The sequence below is a fragment of the Muntiacus reevesi genome, chromosome 2 (genome assembly GCF_963930625.1).
Source record: "Muntiacus reevesi chromosome 2, mMunRee1.1, whole genome shotgun sequence".
In the NCBI taxonomy this organism is placed as follows: domain Eukaryota; kingdom Metazoa; phylum Chordata; class Mammalia; order Artiodactyla; family Cervidae; genus Muntiacus; species Muntiacus reevesi.
In genome coordinates, this window is record NC_089250.1 from 51,268,127 (window position 1) to 51,290,742 (window position 22,616).

The 22,616-nt window shown below is 41.0% G+C and overlaps 1 protein-coding gene and 1 pseudogene across 2 annotated transcripts; one reads left to right on the top strand and one right to left on the bottom strand.

The window, feature by feature from the left end:
- The first annotated feature begins 1,664 nt into the window (after positions 1–1,664).
- Positions 1,665–10,372, top strand: SNRPB (small nuclear ribonucleoprotein polypeptides B and B1). 2 transcript variants are annotated; one of them, XM_065921567.1, is made up of 7 exons: positions 1,665–1,804; positions 4,449–4,600; positions 6,301–6,412; positions 7,933–8,085; positions 8,810–8,948; positions 9,276–9,401; positions 10,072–10,372. In XM_065921567.1, exons 1-7 carry the CDS (start codon positions 1,802–1,804, stop codon positions 10,080–10,082), a joined length of 696 nt encoding a protein of 231 aa, XP_065777639.1. In that variant the 5' UTR covers positions 1,665–1,801; the 3' UTR covers positions 10,083–10,372. The 2 variants fall into 2 exon arrangements, with proteins under 2 accessions (XP_065777639.1, XP_065777638.1); XM_065921566.1 differs by having other exon boundaries at positions 10,216–10,372.
- Positions 10,373–11,442: 1,070 nt separating this feature from the next.
- Positions 11,443–11,709, bottom strand: LOC136157156 (TP53-regulated inhibitor of apoptosis 1 pseudogene; annotated as a pseudogene).
- Between the last annotated feature and the right edge of the window lie 10,907 nt (positions 11,710–22,616).

Here is a 22,616-nt window from a genome sequence, read left to right on the forward strand (position 1 = left end):
CAATTCTCTTGGAATTTTTAAAAAAATACAAATGCCCAGGTATTGCTCTTTTTCCTTCAAAGCTCCAGATGTGTTTCTAATCAGCAGCCATGTTTAAAAACAAGTGGACTATATGATTATTTTTTACTTTTACCTAGTTTGTTTCACTTTTTCTATTTCATATTTGGTGCTCCCATTTCTTTTAGTTTATGTTTTCCAATTTCTCTCTCTCTTTTTTTTCTTGACGTTCTTTCTCAAGTCTTTACCAAGCATAGTAGAAAAACTTTTGTATACATATATACATAAATAGTATGTATAATATATACATATTTTAGAAAACCTGTGAATTTTTGCCCAAATAAAAAATTTGACATTTTGATTTCACTTGTTTAACTTAGTCTGAATAGAATGCTAGACTTCTAATTAATATTCACTTAAAATTCTGAAATACTTCCATGCATTTTGGCATCTAGAAAAAAAAGTCTAAAAAGTTTATCATCTTAGTGATTAAAAAAATTTGAATTAGGCTTGACACTTCTAATCCAATTCTGAATATATAAAGAAATATTATGTTGCAAAAAAACAAGAAAATTAGCGTGTGATATAGTATTATTAACTAAAGTACAGATTTTGTCCAAATCTCAAAAATACCAAAAAAATTATGGAAATTCAAAATATAAAAAAATTAAAACATTAATTTTCTTTTTTATGTCTACCTGAATGGTCATATTTTCTGTAATGCATTGGAAATACATTATTTTTTTTGTGTTAGGACATTTTAGTAAAGGTTATTATTGAAACAAAAAGTCATGGAACTGGATGGGATTGACTGATAAATTCATTCATTCAAATATTTATTAAGCCCTTGTTTTGTGCTAAGCAGTGTTCTTCTAGGCACTACAGCAATGAACAATGCACAAAGAAAAATTCATATCCTTTGAACTCACAGTCTAATGCGGAGGGATAATAAAATAACACATATACAGTATGTTAGCAATCAGTGTTAAGGAGAAAGGTGTTAATAAAACAGGGATGGGTGGGAAGGTTGCAGTTTTAAAAAAGGACGGCCAGGAAAGCCCTCAGTGGTTAAATGTTACTTGAGCTTAATTCATGAAGGTGAGGCTGTCAGCCGTGCACATACCTGGACGACTAGCTTTCTAGGCAGAGGCAACAGCACATGCAAAGGTGCTGAGCAGAAGCAGGTCGAGTAAGCTCATGGAAAAGCAGGGACTGTGGCTGTAGACAACAGATGAAAATGAAAGTCGCTCAGTGGTGTCTGACTCTGCGACCCCACGGACTGATACAGTCCATGGAATTCTCCAGGCCAGAAAAGCGGAGCGAGTAGCCCATCCCTTCTCCAGGGGATCTTCCCGACCCAGGAATCAAACCGGGGTCTCCTGCATTACAGGCAGATTCTTTACCAGCTGAACTACCACGGAAGTCCTGTAGACAAGACAGCCGGGATAGTGTTGGGAGATGAGGACCGAAAGTTAACGGGCTGGGACGCGGGGGAATGGGTGGTGAGGGTGGGTGATGAGGGTGAAGAGGAGCAACTCTAGTACCGACTGAAGCTAGGAAGCTCTCCAACAAAGAGGATCCGAAGACAGCACCGCCCAAAGCTCCGCCCTGCTCTAAACTCATAACTCGGCGCTTCGGCCGGAACTCAAGGGCCACCTCCGGGACCGGAAGCAGCTTTCTAGCCGACCCCATTTTGCCCGCGGTTGCATTTCCGGTAGCGGCGGCGGGAAGCGAGTTACTCGCGGGCTTCTAGGCCTCCGCGAAAGCGAATCCGGCGGGAATCCGAGCCATCAGAACCGCCACCATGGTGAGAAAGCGCAGACCAGCAGCACGGGAGCTCCTGAGTCTCTTGTGGGGTGGGGACCGCGATTAACCGGGAAGGAGGTCATGGGTTGGCCGCTCAGGGGGTGAAGGCCCGGGCCGCGGCGCCTCCGTCTGGGTAGGAAAGACTCAGACCGTCGTCCCTCGGTGGTTTGGGGGAGAAGGCTGGAAATAAGGGACCGAGGCCAGAGTCGCTTGGTGCGCTCGAGGTTAGCGCTGGGGCTCTCCAAGCGCTGTGGCCTTAGTGCTTGGGATCCCATAGGCACTGAGTAAACTTTGCGGCATAAATGTATGTGGGGGGCTTCTGAGCAGGCACTAACGCCGTAGGAGGACTGAGGAAGACCCGGTGAGAGGCTCAGACTTGTGAAGGGTGAGGGTCCGAGGAGTTGCGGAAAGAGGTGGAAGGGCTTGTGGCCGCAAACAGTCTTGATTCCGGTAGATGGGGAGGAGGGAACGGAGGAAGAGTGAGCGGAGGAAAAGTTCAACTCTTTTGTGCAGCATACATTTATTTATGCTTGAGTATTCCTGACTTTTCAGGCCCTGGGGCTACACAGTGAAGTGTTTCCTGTCTTCACCGAGTTCACTCTTGTTTGGAGACACGGGTAACATATTTAGGAGTGATAATTCAGCGTTAAGTAAAAGTAACGGCGGGGGCGCCTGGCAGAATCCTAAAAGACTCACGCTTTCCCCCAGCGAAAATGCGAGAGAATACTATAGATTCGAAGGACTGCAAGAACAAAGCGTGAAGGGTAGCACTGTTGAAAGGAAAGAATGGGGTGGGAGGAATTGGCGGGAATCTGATTATTAAAGGTTTTACATGCTATTTAATTTCGTTGGTGGTAAGGGATGCCATTGAAGGATTTTTAACAAGCAAAAGGGCACGTACTTATTTGTGTTCGGAAAGATAACTGTTGTGTAGCTGTTATATATTGGGTGTGCCGGAAGCAGGATGTTGTTTAGAGAGTTGGTTAGAAGAGTAGGCACTGGATTCAGGCTGACTAGCTTTCAGCACAGCTTAACCTCTTAGGGCCTCGTGACCTCATCTGTAAAATCTGATTTTAAGGATTAAATGAGATAAGTGGTGCTTGTGGCAGTGCCTGCCAGTAAGCACCCAGTGCGAATTAGCTGTAGAAGACAGATGGAGCAATAAATGTTACTGTAAAGGTTCAGACCCAAGTGGTTAGAAGCTGTGATTACAGTTTAGTTAAAATGGTCATATAAAAGAAACTGCACCACATAAACTTGTCTTCAGGGTGACAAGAGTCAAGATTCTGATCCATGCATTTGTAGGTTTAGAAAACCTGTGCTTGTCCAACCTCACAGAGATGAATAGCAAGCACAGTGCCTGGTACCTCAAAGGCTCTTGGATGAGTTAGGACTGGTCAGACTAATGGGAGGCTGATATAACAAATGCCGGGTGGTTTATTCATAGAAATGTAACTGCCAAGGGCACTTGACAGTCCTCTTGTGAGGTCTGTATACTCTATATTAGCAGAACTACATTTGAAGCCAGACTGTGAAGCTGAAAAGGTTGTTGGGTTAAGGAGTATAGCAGCTTACGTATTCTCATTATGTGTTCAAACTCATTAGCACTCTGACTACTAGGAGGTTTTCCGTTTCTGAATGTAGTCTTGGAGATACACTAACAAATCACTGATTTGGGGGGTCCATTCTCCTCTTCTAAGCTGATCATCCCCTTTCTGATAACAGGCTCTTCATTGATTGGGTTCTTAGGGCCAGTCCCATTCCAGCTCTTTTACTTGGTCCTTTTTTTTTTTCAACTCAGTCTTTTTAATGGGATGGTGGTGTTCCACAGCACTGGAGTCGCCTGTAATCTGCACAGTGGCAGATGGCCACTAGTCTCTAATATGCATGGGTTTCAGTAGTTTGGAGCCATCTTACCCTCTCATTTCTCACATATACAACATTCAATTCAGTTCAGTCGCTCAGTTGTGTCCAGCTCTTTGTGACCCCATGGACTGCAGCACACCAGGCCTCCCTGTCCATCACCAACTCCCGCAGTTTACTCAAACTCATGTCCATTGAGTTGGTGATGCCATGCAACCATCTCATCCTCTGTCGTCCCCTTCTCCCACCTTTAATCTTTCCCAGCATCAGGGTCTTTTCAGATGAGTCAGTTCTTCGCGTCAGGTGGCCAATGTATTGGAGTTTCAGCTTCAGCGTCAGTCCTTCCGATGAATATTCAGGACTGATATCCTTTAGGGTGGACTGGTTGGATCTCCTTGCTGTCCAAGGGACTCTCAAGTCTTCTCTGACACCACAATTCAAAAGCATCAATTCTTCAGCACTCAGCTTTCTTTTTTTTTTTTCCTCAGGTTTCTTTATAGTCCAACTCTCACATCCATACATGACTACAGCATAGACAAAGATATACAACATAGACAAAGGCAATTGTTATATGAAAAAGATGATTTTACGGGAAGGGAGAATAACAGGTCAGGTTTGAAAACAGGTGAGAGAATTCCTAGGAAATGGCTGTGGTTGAAAGATAGAACTGAAATACTGAGAAAGACAAACAGAAAAGAAGCCTGCAGCAGAAGTTTTAAGGAAAGACAACAGGTTTGTGGGTCCAAAAGAGTTGAGTCTCATTCCTGCTGATTTCTTTGCAGACCGTGGGTAAGAGCAGCAAGATGCTGCAACACATTGACTACAGGATGAGGTGTATCCTGCAAGATGGCCGTATCTTCATCGGCACCTTTAAAGCCTTTGACAAGCATATGAATTTGATCCTCTGTGACTGTGATGAGTTCAGGAAGATCAAGTAAGGAGGGGCTGTGGGGGGAGGGGCTGAGTGGATGGGGAGTGCTGCATTGGGTGGGTGGGGCCAAGTGGTAGGTGGGGACCAGCTGGCTGGTTCCTCTCAGTTTGCTCTCCTGTTTTACAGGCCAGATTAAAATGGAGAGTTTCTTAAATCTCTTTCCTTAGTCTTGCTCTTTACTTCTAGCAGAGTACAAGTTGTAAGGAGGGCTGCCAGGCTTTTTATTTCTCTGACTTTGTGTGCCCCTGGGTACTGGGGTAAAGGGCTCTCATGTTCTCCCCACAGGTGTGTAAGGGGGGAGAGCTTGATTTTCTGTCCTCATTGCCTATTTGTAAAGCTGTAGCCTAAAGGGCTCTCACAGTGCAGCCTGGTCTGAAACTGCTTTAAGAAGCCTCTGACCCTCTTCAGGGTAAGTGCTCAACTCCCCTTGTGGGTTTGGGGCCAGTGATTTTTGTTGTCATTTATAGAAACAATTGGAGAATACAGTCCCATAATTTGTTAGATAATTCCCTTGTCTTAGGACTCACAGATCTTAAACTTCTGGCTTAGTAAAAGATGTGGTCTAGTGTTTCATTAAAGTCAAGGCATCTTGAGGCCCAAAGGAGTTAGGTAATTTCCTTGACCATTCAGCTCTCTTTTGCCACTGGAGTGTCCATAGTATGTTGCCAGTGGCTGTCAATTCCCTTTGATTCTCTTTGGGACTTTTGTTTCCTTTTTGGCATGAGGTCAAGATGTATAGGACAGAAAATGTAGTGATGGCTGAGTGCCAGGTGCACATTAGAGAGTGGCCAACATTTTTAAATGAGACTAACTTTATTCTCGTAATGAAAATGTGCCCATTAGAAAATACTTTTTTAAAGTACATAGAAATATATGAGAAAAAACTTAAGGTACCCAGAAAGGATTTTTTTTTAATTGTGAAAAGGCAGTACATGCTTTTTTAAAAAAAATAAGATTCATAGATAAGTTTTAAAAAAGAGGAAAAAATGATCACCCACAGGAAATTTATATAAAATATCATTAAAATGAAACCTTTTAAGTAATTTTTAAAAATCAAGGTATTTTGTATTTCCTTTAATTTTAGAATTTTGGCTTTGACTTTCCTTTCCCTATCTTGTTGCAGTTACTTTTTCTCAGTCTATCTTGTTTATATTTTGTTCATCTTTTTGTGCTTGTGGATATTTGGAGATTTGTTTTTGTTCTTTGAGGATAGAAGTGTAATTTCTATGTAGCTAATCTCTTAACCTTTTCCTTTATGGCTTCTATTTCTAAAGTGAAGTGAGAGACAGAGTTATAGTTCTGTGGGGTTGAATTAATACTGGAAGGATACTGCATGTAAGTAGAGTTAGTGGGATTCAGTTGACTTGAGGAATTGTTTCAGCTGCCTTTCTGACATTGTTAAGGCCTTAAGCTGAAGGAAGAAAAAGGGTAATGGCAACAAAAAGTTGACTGAGGAAAGGCTTTCACAGTGGCTTTGTGAGTGAGCCAAGGCTGGGCTTTCTTGACTCTTGTCCTATCTCTTGGTCTGTGCATCCTCTTGGCATGGGACACAACCATCTAATGGGGGGAGGTTACAAGTTTAGCCTGTCAGTAGCTTTAGTGTAAAACAAGACTTGGAGGGCCCCTAGGTAGGTGAACATGAACTTTACCCTTTTTCTAATGCTTATTTTTTTGTTTGTTTCTTCTCCTAAACCTATCTTTAGACCAAAGAACTCAAAACAAGCAGAGAGAGAAGAGAAGCGAGTCCTTGGTCTCGTGCTACTTCGAGGGGAGAACCTGGTCTCAATGACAGTAGAGGGACCACCTCCAAAAGATGTAAGTCAGACCTTGAGAACCAGTGCAAGGCCAGGAACCTTGTGCAAGGGAGGTGCCACCCTGAGCTGGGGCCTGTGTGGGGTTCTCTGTTTCACTGCAGTACTCACAGGTATCTTCTGGTTTCTGTTTCTGTTATACAGATAATAAACCAGAATCTTAAAGAGGTTACTTTGCAAGTCAGAAGTAAGGAACTAGGATATGAGGGTTTGTAACTTTAAAGCTGTCTCTTCCTTAGTTGATGTACATAGTCAATAGAAGAGGCACTTAAGGCCTCCTGGGTCAGTTCTTAATGTGATGACAGTCTAGTTGAACCATAAAAAATTGTAACTCCAAACAATAGAATACATGTATATTTTTTGTATAGTTATGGAATAATAGTTAATATTTAAGTTAATATTTAATTAAGCATCTGCTATTTGCCAGGCCCTTCAGTATTTAATCCATGTAACAGTCTTTTGAGATAAATTATTCCCACTTTATAGATAATGCAAATTGAAATTCAGTAACTTGCACAAGCTGGGAAGTGCTGAAACTGTCATTTGATTCCAGGCAGTATTGGTTCATTAACATCAGCCTCCCTTTAGAAATAGAAGAGGCTTTAGAGAATCTAACCAAATTTGTTTTCCCTTTTTCATTTTAAGATACTGTTTGTTAAAGGAATAATCTTGTTACCTTGTTTTAATTTTTGTCCACGTATATATATATGTTGGGTTTTTTTTTTTTTACTTGTAATAGCTATGTATCATTCTGCTTTTTAACTTAACATTGTAAACATTTTTCCAGTTGCTGTATTCAAAAGTCATGTTAATGACGTAAAGATACTTTCAAGTGAGTGCAGAGTAGTTTATCCTAGTTATTTCCTTCTGTTTAGACTCTTACATACAAAGGATGTTACTATGTTTCTGATTCAAGGCCTATGTACCTATTCATAGCTTTGTTATCTATTTCCAGTAGAATTTGCTACTCTAATATAGCCAATTGTAAACCTTCAGGACCATAACCAGTTTTGTTAAAACCTCTTCATTGGCAGATAAGGAAGCAGTACTAGAATGGTGGGATTCAGTTCAGTTCAGTCAGTCGTGTCTGACTCTTTGCGACCCCATGAATTGCAGCCCACTATCCCTACTATCACCCACTAAGTGAGAATCAGAGCTAGGTCTGGACCTCATATCTCTTATTTTTTTTTTTCCTTTTTTTCCCCTCATATTTCTTTGTCAGGTCAAATACTGTAATCTATCATAGACACCCTTTTGGGTGGAGTTTGTTTATTTAATTTTCATAGGAATGCATATTGGTTGAGTTGTGCAGGTTTCTCTTGACTTAAAACTGTTAAGTTCTTTTAGCCTGCTAGGCATATAATCTTGGATAGAGGAGGATTGGTGTTAATAGGAATGGATAGTGTTTATAGGAAGGTGTTTTGATGTCCTGTAAATCTGAGGGGTTCTCTTGGCATGATATTCCAAAGTGTACTTATTATTCTCTAGGCCACAAGCATATTAACATATATATTTATTTTTCAGACTGGCATTGCCCGAGTGCCACTTGCTGGAGCTGCTGGGGGCCCAGGGATTGGCAGAGCTGCTGGTAGAGGAATCCCAGCTGGGGTTCCCATGCCTCAGGCTCCTGCAGGACTTGCTGGGCCAGTTCGTGGGGTTGGTGGTCCATCCCAACAGGTGAGGAGTTGGAGGAAGGGGCACCAGCTTCTATAGTTAAAGGAAAGGATAGAGTGAAGATCTGAGTCCAGAATGACCAACTAGGCTGTGATTGTCAAGCTATCAGTATTTCACTGTGCTTCATATGTGGTTGAAAAGTCAAGCAAAAAGGAAAGCTTGCTATTATGCATTATGTTGATGCTGGAAGAGATGCATGAAAAGTTTTTGACAAGCTGTTTTAGAGTAAAGTATTTCCATGACAACATTTGAAACCTTGACCCTTGAACAATATGGGGATTAGGAATGCCAACTCTGCAGGGGAAAATTTGTGTATAACTTTACAGTTGGCTCATTTTGTCCATGGATTCAAGCCAAGATTGTGCACAGTACTGTAGTATGTATTTAGGGAGAAGAATGCATATAAGTGGACCCTGGCAGATTAAAACCATGTTCAAGGATCAGCTGTACTATAGCTTTTACAACCTATTGTCAGTCCTGTTTGAGCATGCAAATGCCTTATCTAATTTGGATTGGGCATCCTTAACCTAGGCCTGGAAAACAGGAATTGAACTTAAAATCATGCTTGATCGCCTCTGGCATAATAGGTTTTGATATGAAGTCGGATGCTTTGAGTTGTAGCTCAGCGGATTTGGTGTCTGCTGTTTGTTTACCAAGTTGGAGAGGAGAGAGGGACACTGCATTGCACTGTACTGTTCTGCCTAACTTCTTTCCTATGTCTTCCTAGGTGATGACCCCACAAGGAAGAGGTACTGTTGCAGCAGCTGCAGCTGCTGCCACAGCCAGTATTGCAGGGGCCCCAACCCAGTACCCACCTGGCCGTGCAGGTCCTCCACCACCTATGGGCCGAGGGGCACCCCCTCCAGGTGAGGAACCCAGGAGGAGTCCATTGTTAATTGATAGAAGATGCCTTAGCTGGATTTATGATGAGACATAACCTTGACTGAAACTGATGATGAGTTTGTGTAATTAAGCAGGATTACTCTGAGATCCAGCTTGGTTGACTGACTTTGGAACTAGCCAGACAAGAGCTCTATCTCTGGCTCAAGTCCTAGTGCTAGGAAGGACTGAAAGGGTGGAATGGTCCCTTGTCTTAGAATGTGGTGAACAGTCTTGTCCGTTTCCTGCTACCTTTTTTCTTTTCCTGCTATGATGGACACTTGAGCTGTATTCTTGGGACTTTTCTCTTGCAGGCATGATGGGCCCACCTCCTGGTATGAGGCCTCCCATGGGTCCCCCAATGGGGATCCCACCTGGACGAGGAACTCCTATGGGCATGCCGCCACCGGGGATGCGGCCTCCTCCCCCAGGGATGCGAGGTAAGTGCCTGTAGCAGCGGCGTTGATTCCCTAGAGCTATGTTGGGTTAGGAATTGGAGAGAAGGAGTTTGACCATACCTTCTTGGCTTTTATGCCTTAAGTTTAGGGAAGTGAACACTTAGAGGACAACTTTGTTCAGAAAGGAAAGAGGGACCTTACCCTCCCTCTTAGAATAGTGAGAACCTCCCGGTACACAGTACTTCCAGTGTCTAAGGCAGTATTCTCTGGTCATTGTAAAATAGTGCATTTTGTTGCATGACCAAGAAAGGTCTTAGGCCCTTTGGTTTGGGAGTGGCTAGTAGTTAAGGAGGGATTCTGGGCTTTGCTGTACTATTTATTAGGGATTATCTGTTTAACTCCAGTTTGAGAAATGCTGATGTAGGTCAGTTCTCTTGTTTTATAGGTGAGAAACAGGCCCATAGAGAGCTCAGTGTCCAGGCCAGGGTTCTTTTCATGAAGCCATAGTGGCCTATAAGTTAACCCGTGGCCAAACTGGCTGATCACTGTATTTATAGTTTTCTGTTACTGAGCTGTACAAGCATAGGAGCCCATGGCCCCAGTGAAGGCCCCCTCTGATCATTTGGTAACTGCCGGGTGTGGGGAGGCTGGGGTGTGGTGGGGATTTGAGTTGCAGATCAGGCACTGACTAAACTTCTTACTCTTACTTCAGGCCTTCTTTGACCTTGGCCACAGAGTTATGGAAGTAGCTCCACAGAGGCTTGGGCCCGATTCTCCAGGGCCACGTTACCACACCTGTTTGTTTGTTAAGCCGTTGTTCGCGGAGTCTCACCGGATTGTCTGGTTTCCCTTACAGGGCCCCCTCCCCCGGGAATGCGCCCACCAAGGCCCTAGGCTCATCTTGGCCCTCCTCAGCTCCCTGCCTGTTTCCCGTAAGGCTGTACATAGTCCTTTTACTTCCTTGTGGCCTGTGACACTAGTTTATAATAAACTCTTTAAGAGAATATTGTAAATGCACCTAGTATGTTTGTTTATTTTCAGAAAACTGTTGATGTATTGGGTGCTTGATAAGAATCAAGGGTTGCCTTGGAAAAACTAGCCCTAATCCTTAGCTGTTTCCCTTGTAAAATACTGTATTCATTTGCAGGGATGCACAGCCTCATTCAAGAGAATTATTAAACTGGAAGCAGACATTTTCACCTGTTCTACTGGCAGAACTGATTTTGTTAAAATTAACATTAATACTGTATTGGTGAGGATTGTGAATTGGTATGTCCTCTTTGGAAGGCACTGATCAAGATAACTTCTTAAGCAGCACTTTATTTTCTTTAGAAACTAAATTTACAATTCCATCTTAAAGTTGAAAATTGGCAATAAGTCTTTACAATTTAGGATCTTCCTCCATAGCCTCTCTAAAGATCTTAATTCCTAAACTATACCATGAGCTCTGAAATGGTGTTCACCATACCATTCTGGAAGTTTTCACATCTTAAATGTGAGATCTGACACCTCTTGTTAACAAAGGGAACTGTTAAAAGCTGTCTTCCTCTTGTCTAATGCAATCCACCAGCAGTGTTAACAATTTACTATTTAAAAACAAAACTACTCTCAAGCATTGCTTGAAACTGTTAGGCTGGGAATCCTTTCCAGAGCATTCACTCCCTGAGAGAAAAGAGAGATCCTAACCAGTTGCTTCTATGGACAATAACCCTAGTTCGGTGTATGTAACGTAATGTCCTTTGAAGCATAACTCAAAAGGTCAGGAGTCCTTGATCATCCTGACAAACTTAATGGTATTTACGTACAAGATATATCTAAAACTGATCCCAGACCAAGTATTGCAACCATAATCCCAAATAATTCCATTATTTAGCACACGAAATTCCTACTGAGTTGCCAGAGCTAGCGAGAAGCAAAGAGTGATGGTTCATCATCTTTTACAAGTAAGAAAAAAAGCAAGAAGTGAAAGGAAATTTCTCCTTCCTAAATTTGTCAAATTGATGGCTATCTTCATGTCTTTGATATGACTGAGAGTCCTCAATTTCCTGATTTGAGGAGTCTGTTTCCAAAGTTACTGTCAAGATCAAGAAGCACTTTCAGGTTTTTCTTTGCCATAGCCCAAGAACTCTAGTCTTTCAATAGGAATCTCCTCCTTCGTTGCTTTCTAAACATACTGCTGGTAGCACTTGAAGAGGCCAGTGCATGGGTCCCTGGAGCCATCCCCCTTGAGGAACTTACTGGCAAACCAGCGATTGAACCACTGGTTGTATTCAGCTTTCAAGTTGGTGCAAGCCTCCCCTACATTGTTCACAATGTCAGTGTCTGTGGTGGTTGAGCAGTGCTTTATCATTTTTCTATAATAAACTACGAAGCAAATACTGAGACTTCCCTGATCCAGTGGCTAAGAATCTGCCTTCCAACGCAGGGGACAATTCCTGGTTGGAGAACTAAAATCCCATAGGCCTTGGAGCAACTAAGCCCATGTGCTTCAACTATTGAGCAAGTATGAAGCAAGTAATAAAAATGGAATCCTATTGGAAGAGGAACAGTTTTGATATAACTTTCTCCTGGGGTCATATGTAGAAGACATTGGATAGAATTCTAACACATGACATTAGGAATAGGAGGGAAATTTATAAACATGATAGAGGTTTTTTGTTGTTTTTTTTTTTAAAGAAAAAAAAAAACCCACCCACAGCTAACATAATGAAAGGTTGAAAACTTTACCCTTAAGATCAGAAATAAGTATCCCCACTTCAACCACTGCTATTTAAAATTATACTGGAAATGCTAGCCAGAGTAATTAAGGAAGAAAAAGCCAAATTGGAAAGGAAGATTGTATAGATTCTATATGTGGAAAATCACAAAGAATCCATAAGAAAGTTCCTAGATATGATAATTTAATTCAGCAAAATTGCAGGTTATGAGATTGCACATAAATTGTATTTCTGTATACTATCTATAATCTGAAAAGTAAAGTCCATTTATAACAGCATCCAGGAGAAAAATAAGGAATCAATTTAACCAAGGTTGTGAAAGATTTGTATGCTGAAAATTAAGAACATCCTGAAAAAATGGAAATACCTACCATATTCATGAATTGTAAGACAGTATTAAAATGGCTGTGTTTCCCAAAGAAATACAGATTAGATGCCATCTGTAACAAAATTCCAAGATATCTTTTTGCAGAAATGAAGAAGCTCATCCTCAAATTCTGTGAAGCTGCAAGGGACACTGAATAGCAAGAACAATCTTGATAACTCACTTCTTAATTTCAAAATTTAACTACAAAGCTTGAGTCATCAAAACTATGGTACTGGCATAAGGATAGATACAGACCAATGGAATAGAATTGAGAACCCAGAAATAAGCCATTGCATATGTGACCACGAAAGTGTCAACACCTTTCACTGGGAAAAGGATAGTCTTGTTTGACAAGTGGTGCTAAGACAATCGGAAAACCACTTAGAAAAGAATGAAGTTGGTCACCTGCCTTACCTCATATATCACTCATTAACTCAAAATGGATCAGCAGTCTATAAGAACTAAAATGAAATTGCCAGAAGAAAACAAGTCTTGATGACCTTGGGCTGCATTCTTATATTTGACACTAAAAGCTCAAGGGAAAAAAAAAATGGATTTCTTCAGATTTAGAAATTGCATCAAAGGACATTATCAAGAATGTGAAAATGTAACTTACAGAATGGAAGAAAATATTTGCAAAGCATATATCTGATTTGTGTTTAAAATCCAGACTACTAATTGTATATAAAGAACTTTCAAAACTCAAGTATAGATAAACAGCCCAATTAAAAAGTCAACAAAGGAATACACATTTCTTCAAAGAAGACATACAAATGGACAACACATGAAAAACTTCATCATTGGTCATTAAATTCAAAATCAAACCCACAATGAGATATCACTTTAACCCACTAGGATGACTTTAATGGGGAAAAAAAGCTGGCAAGGATCTGGAGAAATACTGCATTACTGGTAAGAATGTAAAATGTTGCAGTGACTATGTAAAATGATTTGGTGGTTCCTCAAAAAGATAAACAGTTACCATACAATTCTGCTTTTAGGTATGTATCCAAGAGAAATGAAAATTTATGTCTACACAGAAGCTTGGATAGGAATGTTTGTAGTAGAATTCATAACAGGCAGAAGGTGGGAACAGCCCAGCTGTCCATCAGTGGATTAATTGATAGGTAAATTGTGGGCTGTACATTCAATGGAATATTATTCAGCCATAAAAGGAATGAAATACTGCTACTGCTACTACTTGAATGAACCTTGAGTATATTCTGCTAAGTAAAAGAAATTGATCTCAGAGAGAAAGCAGTGATCAGCCCTTAAAAGGGATCTTGCTTTCCTGCTCAGGAATTGAACATGGGTAGCCTGGATGAAGGGGCTTCCCAGGTGGCACTAGTAAAGAACCCATCTGCCAATGCAGGAGACATAAAGAGATGTGGGTTCAATCCCCTGGAGGAGGGCATAGCAACCCACTCCAGTATTGTTGCTTGGAGAATCCCATGGACAGAGGAGCCTGGTGGGCTACAGTCCATAGGGTTGCAAAGAATCGGACATGACTGAAATGACTTGGCACACAGGCACGCAGCCTGAATGAAAACCAGGAATCCTAGATACTAGACCACCAGGGGCTAGAGGTTAGAAGGAAAGTTCCCCTCTTACCCTTTTGAAAGAATGTTTCAAGGAGGCAGAAACTGAAAACAGGTGCAAAGTTTATTATTTGAGACAGCATGAGATGTGGGAGAGCACAACAGAGAAACTTTATTTAATACAGGTGGACGAATCTAGAGCATGTATACAGAGTAAAGTAAGGCAGAAAGATAATGTATTAACACATATATGGAATCTAGAAAAATGATATTGATGAAGCTATTTGCAAGGAAGGGATGGAGATGCAGATGTAGAAAATGGACTTGTGGATGCAGTCGGGGAGGAAAAGGGACAAATTGAGAAAGTAGTATCAGTAAGATGGATAGCCAGTGAGAAGTTGCTGTGTAGAACAGGGAGCCCATTCTGGTGCCCTGTGATGACCTAGAGGGATGGGATGGGGGGAGAGGAGGGGAGGGTTGTGTGTATAATTATGGCTGATTTGCATTGTATGGCAGAAACCGACAGCACTGTAAAATTTTTTTTAAAACATTTACATATACTATATGGTGTTAAAAAAATACTGCAAAAAAACCCCAAACTGAAGCAAGCCAGAAATACACAGCTAAAGAGAAAAAGAGTATGGGCACCCTCTACTGAGGCAGGACACAGATTAGAGGTGATTTGTTGTTCAGTCGATCAGTCATGTCCAACTCTGTAACCCCATGGACTGCAGCACGCCAGCTTCATCTCCTGGAGCTTGCTCAAACTCATGTTCATTGAGTCAGCGATGCCATTTAACCGTCTCGTCCTTTGTTGTCCCCTTCTGCCGTCAGTCTTTCCCAGCATCAGGGTCTTTTCTAATGAGTCAGCTCTTTACATCAGGTGGCCAAAATATTGGAGCTTCAACTTCAGCATCAGTCCTTCCAATGAATATTCAGGGTTGATTTCCTTTAGGATTAACTGGTTTGATCTTGCTATCCAAGGGACTCTCAAGAGTCTTCTCCAACATCACAGTTCAAAAGCATCAATTCTTTGGTGCTCAGCCTTTATGGTTCAACTCTTACATCCATACATGACTACTGGAAAAACCACAGCTTTGACTATACAGACCTTTGTTGGCAAAGTAATGTCTCTGCTCCTTAATACACTGTCTAGGTTTGTCATAGCTTTTCTTCCAAGGAGGATCTTTAATTTCATGGCTGCAGTCACCATCTGCAGTGATTTTGGAGCCCAAGAAAATAAAATCTGTCACTGTTTCCATTGTTTCCCTATATATTTGCCATTAAGTGATGGGATCAGATGCCATGATCTTCATTTTTTGAATGTTGAGTTTTAAGCTGGCTTTTTCACTTTCCTCTTTCATCTTTATCAAGAGGGTGTTTAGTTCCTTTTCACTTTCTGCCATATGGGGGGTGGCATCTGCATATCTGAGGTTATTGATATTTCTCCCAGCAGTCGTGATTCCAGCTTGTGATTCATCCAGCCTGGCATTTTGCATGATGTACTCTGGATAGATGTTAAATAAGCAGGATGACAATACAGCCTTGATGTACTCCTTTCCCTATTTGGAACCAGTCTGTTGTTTGTTCCATGTCTGGTTCTAACTGTTGCTTCTTGACCTGCATACAGGTTTCTCAAGAGACAGGTAAGGTGGTTTGGTATTCCCATCTCGAAGAATTTTCCACATTTTGTTGTGAACCACACAAAGAGGTGATTGAAGTCACTCATATAGGACAGTCCTTCAGTGTCTTTGTTTACATTTGGCCAATTGTTTCTTTCTTCACTCTTAACTAGTCCTTGGACCCTCCCCCAGATGCCTATGCAACATTTTTCTAAGATGGATTCCACCACAGAGGCTTGTGGGTACATGTCTACATTTATTATGGGAGGTGTTGCTCCCTCCCTCCCCCCCACTTTTTAAAGCTTTTTTTTTTTCTTCCCATTGTCTCTCCTTCCTTGATCCTCCCTCTACTTGTCCTGGTATTTCTTTTTTTTTTTTTTAAATTTTTGGCTGTCCTGGTTCTTCATTGCTGCCAGACTTTTCTCTAGTTTCAGTGAACAGAGCAGGGGCTACTCTCTAGTTGCAGTGCACAGGTTTCTCATTGTGGTGGTTTCTCTTGTCTCACAAGAGTGTCTCTAGGGTGCGTGGGCTGAGAGGTGTGGTTCTTAGACTCTAGAGCACAGGCTCGATAGTTGCAGTGCACAGGCTCAGTTGCTCTGTGGCATGTGGGATCTTCCTGGATCTGGGATTGACTTGTGTCTCCTGCATTGGCAGGTGTATTCTTTACCACTGAGCCACCAGGTTAGCCCTTCTTCCCTGTCTGACCCCCAAGGAGCCTTCTTCATGTGCAGACAGGGAAGTTTCCCTTGACCTCAGGAGTGGTCATCTTATCTCCACTTTAGCAGAGCTCAGCTTCTGCCACTAGCTTTGTCCTTGGAGTGTCTGGGTGAGAACAAAGCTCCAGTTTTACTCCACTTAACAAGCACCATCTGCCTAGTCCAGGGGCCTGTTTATCTCTTACCTCAAGACTAGACCCAGCAGGGGATATATGGCTCCTTTTTCTTTTTAGTTTGCATGTCCTTTTTTTAAAATTGAGATATTTGTTGTTGTAGTTGTTGTTTAGTCACTAAGTCATGTCCAACTCTTTGTGATCCCATGAACTATAGCACGCCAGGCTTCCCTTCCTTCACTATCTCCTGGAGTTTGCCCAAACTCATGTCCATTGAGTTCGTGATGTCATCCAACCATCTCATCCTCTCTCACCGCCTTCCCCTCCTGCCCTCAATCCTTCCCAGCATCAGGGTCTTTTCCAATGAATTGGCTCTTCACATCAGGTGGCCAAAATACTGGAGTATCAGCTTCAGCATCAGTCCTTCCAATGAATATTTAGGGTTGACTTCCTTTTGGACTGACTGGTTCGATCTTGCAGTCCAAGGGACTCTTAAGAGTCTTCTCCAGCACCACAGGTCGAAAGCATCAATTCTTTGGCACTCAGCCTTCTTTTTGGTCCAACTCTCACATCCATACATGACTACTGGAGAAACCATAGCTTTGACTAGATGGACCTTTGTTGGCAAAATGATGTCTGCTTTTTAATACGCTGTCTAGGTTTGTCATAGCTTTTCTTCCAAATAGCAAGCATATTTTAATTTTATGACTGCAGTCACCATCCGAATTTTTTCCCCATCTATTTGCCATGAAGTGATGGGACCGGATGCCATGATCTTTGTTTTTTGCATGGTGAATTTCAAAGCCAGCTTTTTCACTCTACTCTTTCACTCTCGTCAGGAGGCTCTTTAGTTCCTCTTCACTTTCTGCCATTAGGGTGGCGCCATCTGCATATCTGAGGTTGTTGATATTTCTCCCAGGAATCTTGGGTCCAGCTTATGATTCATCCAGCCTGTTATTTCCCATGATATACTCTGCATAGAAGTTAAATAAGCAGGGTGACAATACAACCTTTATGTATTCCTTTCCCAATTTTAACCAGTCCATTGTCCCATGTCTGATTCTAACTTGCTTCATGTGCTCCATACAGGTTTCTCAGGAGACAGGTAAGGTGGTCTGCTATTCCCATCTCTTTTAAGAATTTCCCACAGTTTGTTGTAATCCACACATTCAAAGGCTTTAGTGTAGTCAATGAAGCAGAAGTAGATGTTTCTCTGGAATTGTCTCACTTTTTCTATGATCCAGTGAATGTTGGCAATTTGGTCTCTGGTTCCTCTGCCTTTTGTAAATCCAGTTTGTACATTTGGAAGTTCTCTGTTCACATACTGTTGAAGACTAGGTTGAAGAATTTTGAACATTACTTTGCTAGCATGTGAAATATGTGCAATTGTACAATAGTTTGAACATTCTTTGGTATTGCCCTTCTTTGGGATTGGAATGAAAACTGACAATCTTATGTACCTCTTAATTTGTTACCCCTTTATTGCCCTCCCCTCTTTCCTGTCTGTGTTGGTAACCATGAGTTTGCTCTCTGTGAGACAATGAGTCTGTTTCTTTTTGTTACATTCACTAGTTTGTTGGATTTTTTTAGATTCCACACACAAATGATATCATTCAATATTTGTCTTTATCTGATTTATTTCACTTAGCATAGTGACCTCCAAATCCATTCATTTTGTTGAAAATGCAAAAATTCCTTCTTTTCTATGTCTGAATAGCATTCCTTTATATATACATGCATATGCTATATATGTATAATGTATATACTAGATTTTTAGGTGTATCTGTATGAAAGTGTTAGTTCCTCAGTCGTGTCCAACTCTTTGTGACCCCATGGACTGTAGCCTGCCAGGCTCCTCTGTCCATGGAATTCTCCAGGCAAGAATACTGGAGTGGGTTGCCATTCCCTCTCTAGGGGATCTTCTCGACCCAGGGATCGAACCCAGGTCTCCTCTATTGCAGGCAAATTCTTTACCATCTGAACCACCAGAGGAACCCCAATCTATATCTATATGTCTATATCTATATATACTGGACTTCGGTGGTATCTCAGACGGTAAACCGTCTGCTGACAGTGTGGGAGACTCGAGTTCGATCCCTGGGTAGGGAAGATCCTCTAGAGAAGGAAATGGCTACCCACTCCTGTACTCTTGCCTGGAAAATCCCGTGGACGGAGGAGCCTGGTAGGCTGTAGTCCATGGGGTTGCAAAGAGTCGGACATGACTGAGCGACTTCACTTTTCACTTCATATATGCCAGTTCAGTTGCTTCAAGGGAAACAGAAATGGATAGGAGAGTTTCTACTCTATACCATTTAGAACTTAAAATATGTAACAATGTGAGTTCACTACCTAGTTTAAAAAATTAAGTGCATTTTAAAAATTCAAAATTGTAAAATAATGAATGTACTTAATAAAGTAAATCCACCAGGAGGCAGCATTGCTCTGCCAGGAGGAAGGAAGCAGCAGATATGTGAGCTCAATCTTATTCATGGATGCTGGGGTTGTGGTTTTTTTTTTTTTTCTTCTCCCTAATACTCTGTATTTTCTAATTTTCTACAAAGACCTATACAGAAATAAAATACACTTAAGGAAAGAAGGAAGTGTCAAGCCCTGCCCCCTTTTAGCTATGTCTGTATGTATTAACTTCTGAAAGTAGGGTTACCGAGGGAGGGAGAGTGGGGCTACATTTAAAAAGTTGATAGACCTACCAGGTAGCCCTCCAGTGGTATTACCCTACACCACTCACAATGGTGAGTGTGTAGTTACAGTGTTAAATCTTATTCAGTTTAAGTTCAAAATAGCTTCCTTGTTTTAATTAGTATGTATTTAACTAAAGGGACACTAGTCATATTTTCATATATTTAAAAGTAATTTACATTTATTTTTCAGTAAACTACTTCCTTCACTCTACCAAGGGCTGGAAATTAGTCCATGTTGTTTCCTACTTTGTGCACTGAACACATGCTGTTGAATGAATTAATGATGAGTAACTTTTCTAAGCTCACTTTCTTCATCTATTAAGTGGGAATGTGTCTTCTTGTTGTCTCATGGGGGGCAGCATTGTGCCCTTCACCAGCTTTAATTTGGATATCTGAGACTGATCTATCTATGCACCACAAGTGTTTGAAACGATTTATTATAGATGTAATGAGGCTTTCTGGGGAGGCAGGACAGGGTCCCAAACAGGTCTGAAAATGTTTTGAGAAACCAGGGTGGGGCAACTCTCCCATTTCACTGTGGTTGTTGGGGTAGGAGATGCTGTGGTGAGGTCCTATAAAAGGGCCAGGGCATGTATGACTTGGACATCCCACAGGTGCCAAGGGAGGGTGCCCATAGTTTTCTTATGAGCTTTGAAGCTGTCAGCAGTCAAACAGCAAAAGAGAAGTGGGCCTTGGTATTACAGAACCTTATCTCTTGTTGTTTAGTCATTAAGTAGTATCCGACATTGACTCCATGGGGACTGTAGCATGCCTTATATCACTGAAGATTAGATGAGGTAATATACACAATAAGCTTGCCATAGAGGAAATGGTCAATAAATATTTGCCATTATTATTGTTATTCTTGAGTCTTTCAAATCTAGCTTCATAAGAAGTTTTTTTCCCTTGTTTTTTCATTTTGAATATAACCTTAGAATTTTTTTTTCTACTGATCTGCTGTCACTGTAGATCTCATTGTAGAGTGAGATCTATAGTGACAATATTGACAAATTTTCTTACATATCATATGGCTTACTTTGAACCATACTTACCTTGAGTCTTTGTTTCATCCCACTGAACCAAGTACAGTGCTTTGCATGAAGTCTAAGAAAGAAAATGCCTGTTTCCAGAATCCTCATATTGAACTCAGCCCAATGCTGAGTGCTTCATATATGTCATGTCAGGGAATGCTATTTGACATGAATGAAAGAATATCCCTGTGGTGTTGGCTGGGGAGGCTGGTTGGTAAATCTGAATATGTGTATATCTGCTCCTAGATAAACACTCAACAGAAATTATGACATATGCTCACAAGAAGACATGTATAGGAAAGCACACAGTGACTCTATTCATAAGAGCCAAAACTGGGAAGTACCCAAAGATTCATTGACAGTACATAACAAACTTGTAGTATATTCACACACTGGAATGTTGCACATCAAGGAGTATGAAAGATACACAGTAAAACAATGAAATATGGATGAATCTTCTATGAAAATGTCAAGTGACAGAAGCTAAAGACCAATCACAAAATACATATTGTGTAATTCCACTCATATGAAGGACAAAAACTAATCTTTGCTTCTTCAATCTAGGATGTTTACCCTTAAAGGGGGCACAAAGGGGGTTTTCAGGGTGCTTGGTAGTGTTCTATTTTTTTGATCTGAGTGCTGGTTACCTAGGGGGGTTCAGTTTATGAAAATTCAGGAAGTTTCACATACAAATGCATTTCTGTGTCTATGTTAAGCCCCTAAAAAAAAAAAAAATCCTCATAGGGAAAAATCTGAAAGGAACAAAATATTAATAGAATTCTTTGTACTTGATGAGCTAACATCCTTGAAGGTGGAGAAAGATAATAAATAATAAATACCAAAATAAATAATTGCTTTGGAGAAAAGGATGAGGTCTGAGTTGCAGAGTGATGTGAGTATGGTGCTATTTAATGAAGTTGGTCAGAAAAGGCCCTACTGATAAAGAGTTATTTGAACAGAAACCTGTTGGATGTAAGGGAGCAAGTCATGCAGAAAAGATTGGGGATTGAGAAGAAGGATTCCAGATGGAGGGCGCAACAACTGCAAAGGCACTAAGATGGGAGTGAGTTTTTCTGAGACTATCAAGAAGATCACAGGCTACTTATCAATTGATTTCAGTTGTTAAGGTTTGTCAGTGGAGGATGCTTGAAGAGACATTGCAGGAAGAGAGGGCTTTCTGTCCTGGTTCTGCTGTGCTGTAGACGATTTCTGCAGGCAAAGTGACTTTTTAAAAAAATTTATTTTTAATTGGAGGATACTTGCTTTACAATGCTGTTTGTTTCTGCTGTACGGCATGAATCAGCCATAAGTATACATATGTACCCTCCTCTTAAACCTCCCTGCAACCCCGACCCCACCCCACCCCTAGGTTGTCACAGAGTACGAGGTTGAACTCCTTGTGTTATATAGCAACTGCCCATCAACCATCTGTTTTGCCTATGGTGATGTATATATTTCAATGCTACTCTCTCAATTTGTCCCACTCTCTCCTTCCCCTGCTGTGTCCACAAGTCTGTTCTCTATTTCTATGTCTCTATTCCTGCCCTGCAAATAGGTTCATCAGTACCATTTTTCTAGATTCCATATATATGCGTTATATACAATATATGTTTTTCTCTTTCTGACTTTCTTCACTCAGTATAACAGGCTCTAGGTTCATCCACCTTAGTGAAATTGACTCATTCATTCCTTTTCGTGGTTGAGTAATATTACATTGTATTTATCTACCACATCTTCATCCATTCTTCTGTTGGTGGACATTTAGGTTTCTTCTCTCTGACAAAAATTGTAGCGATATCTTTTTCAATCCATCTCCCTGAATAATAATAATAAAAACAAAAATAAACAAATAGGACCTACTTAAAGACTTTTGCACAGCAAAGTCAACCATAAACAATATGAAAAGACAGCACACAGAATGGGAGAAAATATTTGCATTTCAAAAATATTTGCAAAATGAAAACAACTCATGTGGTTTAATATCATAAGAAAAAACCCAACAAAAAATGGGCAGAAGACCTAACATTTCTCCAAGGGACATACAGATGGCCAACAGGCACATGAAAATGATGCAAATCAAAACTACAGTGAGACACCACCTCACAATCAGAATGGATACCATCAAAAAATAATAAATGCTGGAGATGTGGAGAGAAGGGAGCCCTCCCACACTGTCGGTGGGAATGTAAATTGGTACAGCCCCTATGGAGAACAGTATGGAGGTTCCTTAAAAACTAAAACTAGAGTTATCATATGATCCTGCAATCCCACTCTTGGGCATATATCCAGAGAAATGTGGTCTGAAAGGATATATGCACCCCATTGTTCATTGTAGCACTATTTACAATAGCCATTTACAGTGTAATTATTGATAGGTATGTTCTTATATCAATAATCTCAGATATGCAGATGATACCACCCTTATGGCAGAAAGTGAAGAGAAACTAAAGAGCC

What these genes read in the sequence shown, in the direction of transcription:
- SNRPB (XM_065921566.1), top strand. An exon ending in AGGGACCACCTCCAAAAGAT is followed by an intron (nt 6,413 to 7,932) that starts GTAAGTCAGACC and finishes TTTATTTTTCAG; the next exon opens with ACTGGCATTGCCCGAGTGCC. An exon ending in TTGGTGGTCCATCCCAACAG is followed by an intron (nt 8,086 to 8,809) that starts GTGAGGAGTTGG and finishes ATGTCTTCCTAG; the next exon opens with GTGATGACCCCACAAGGAAG.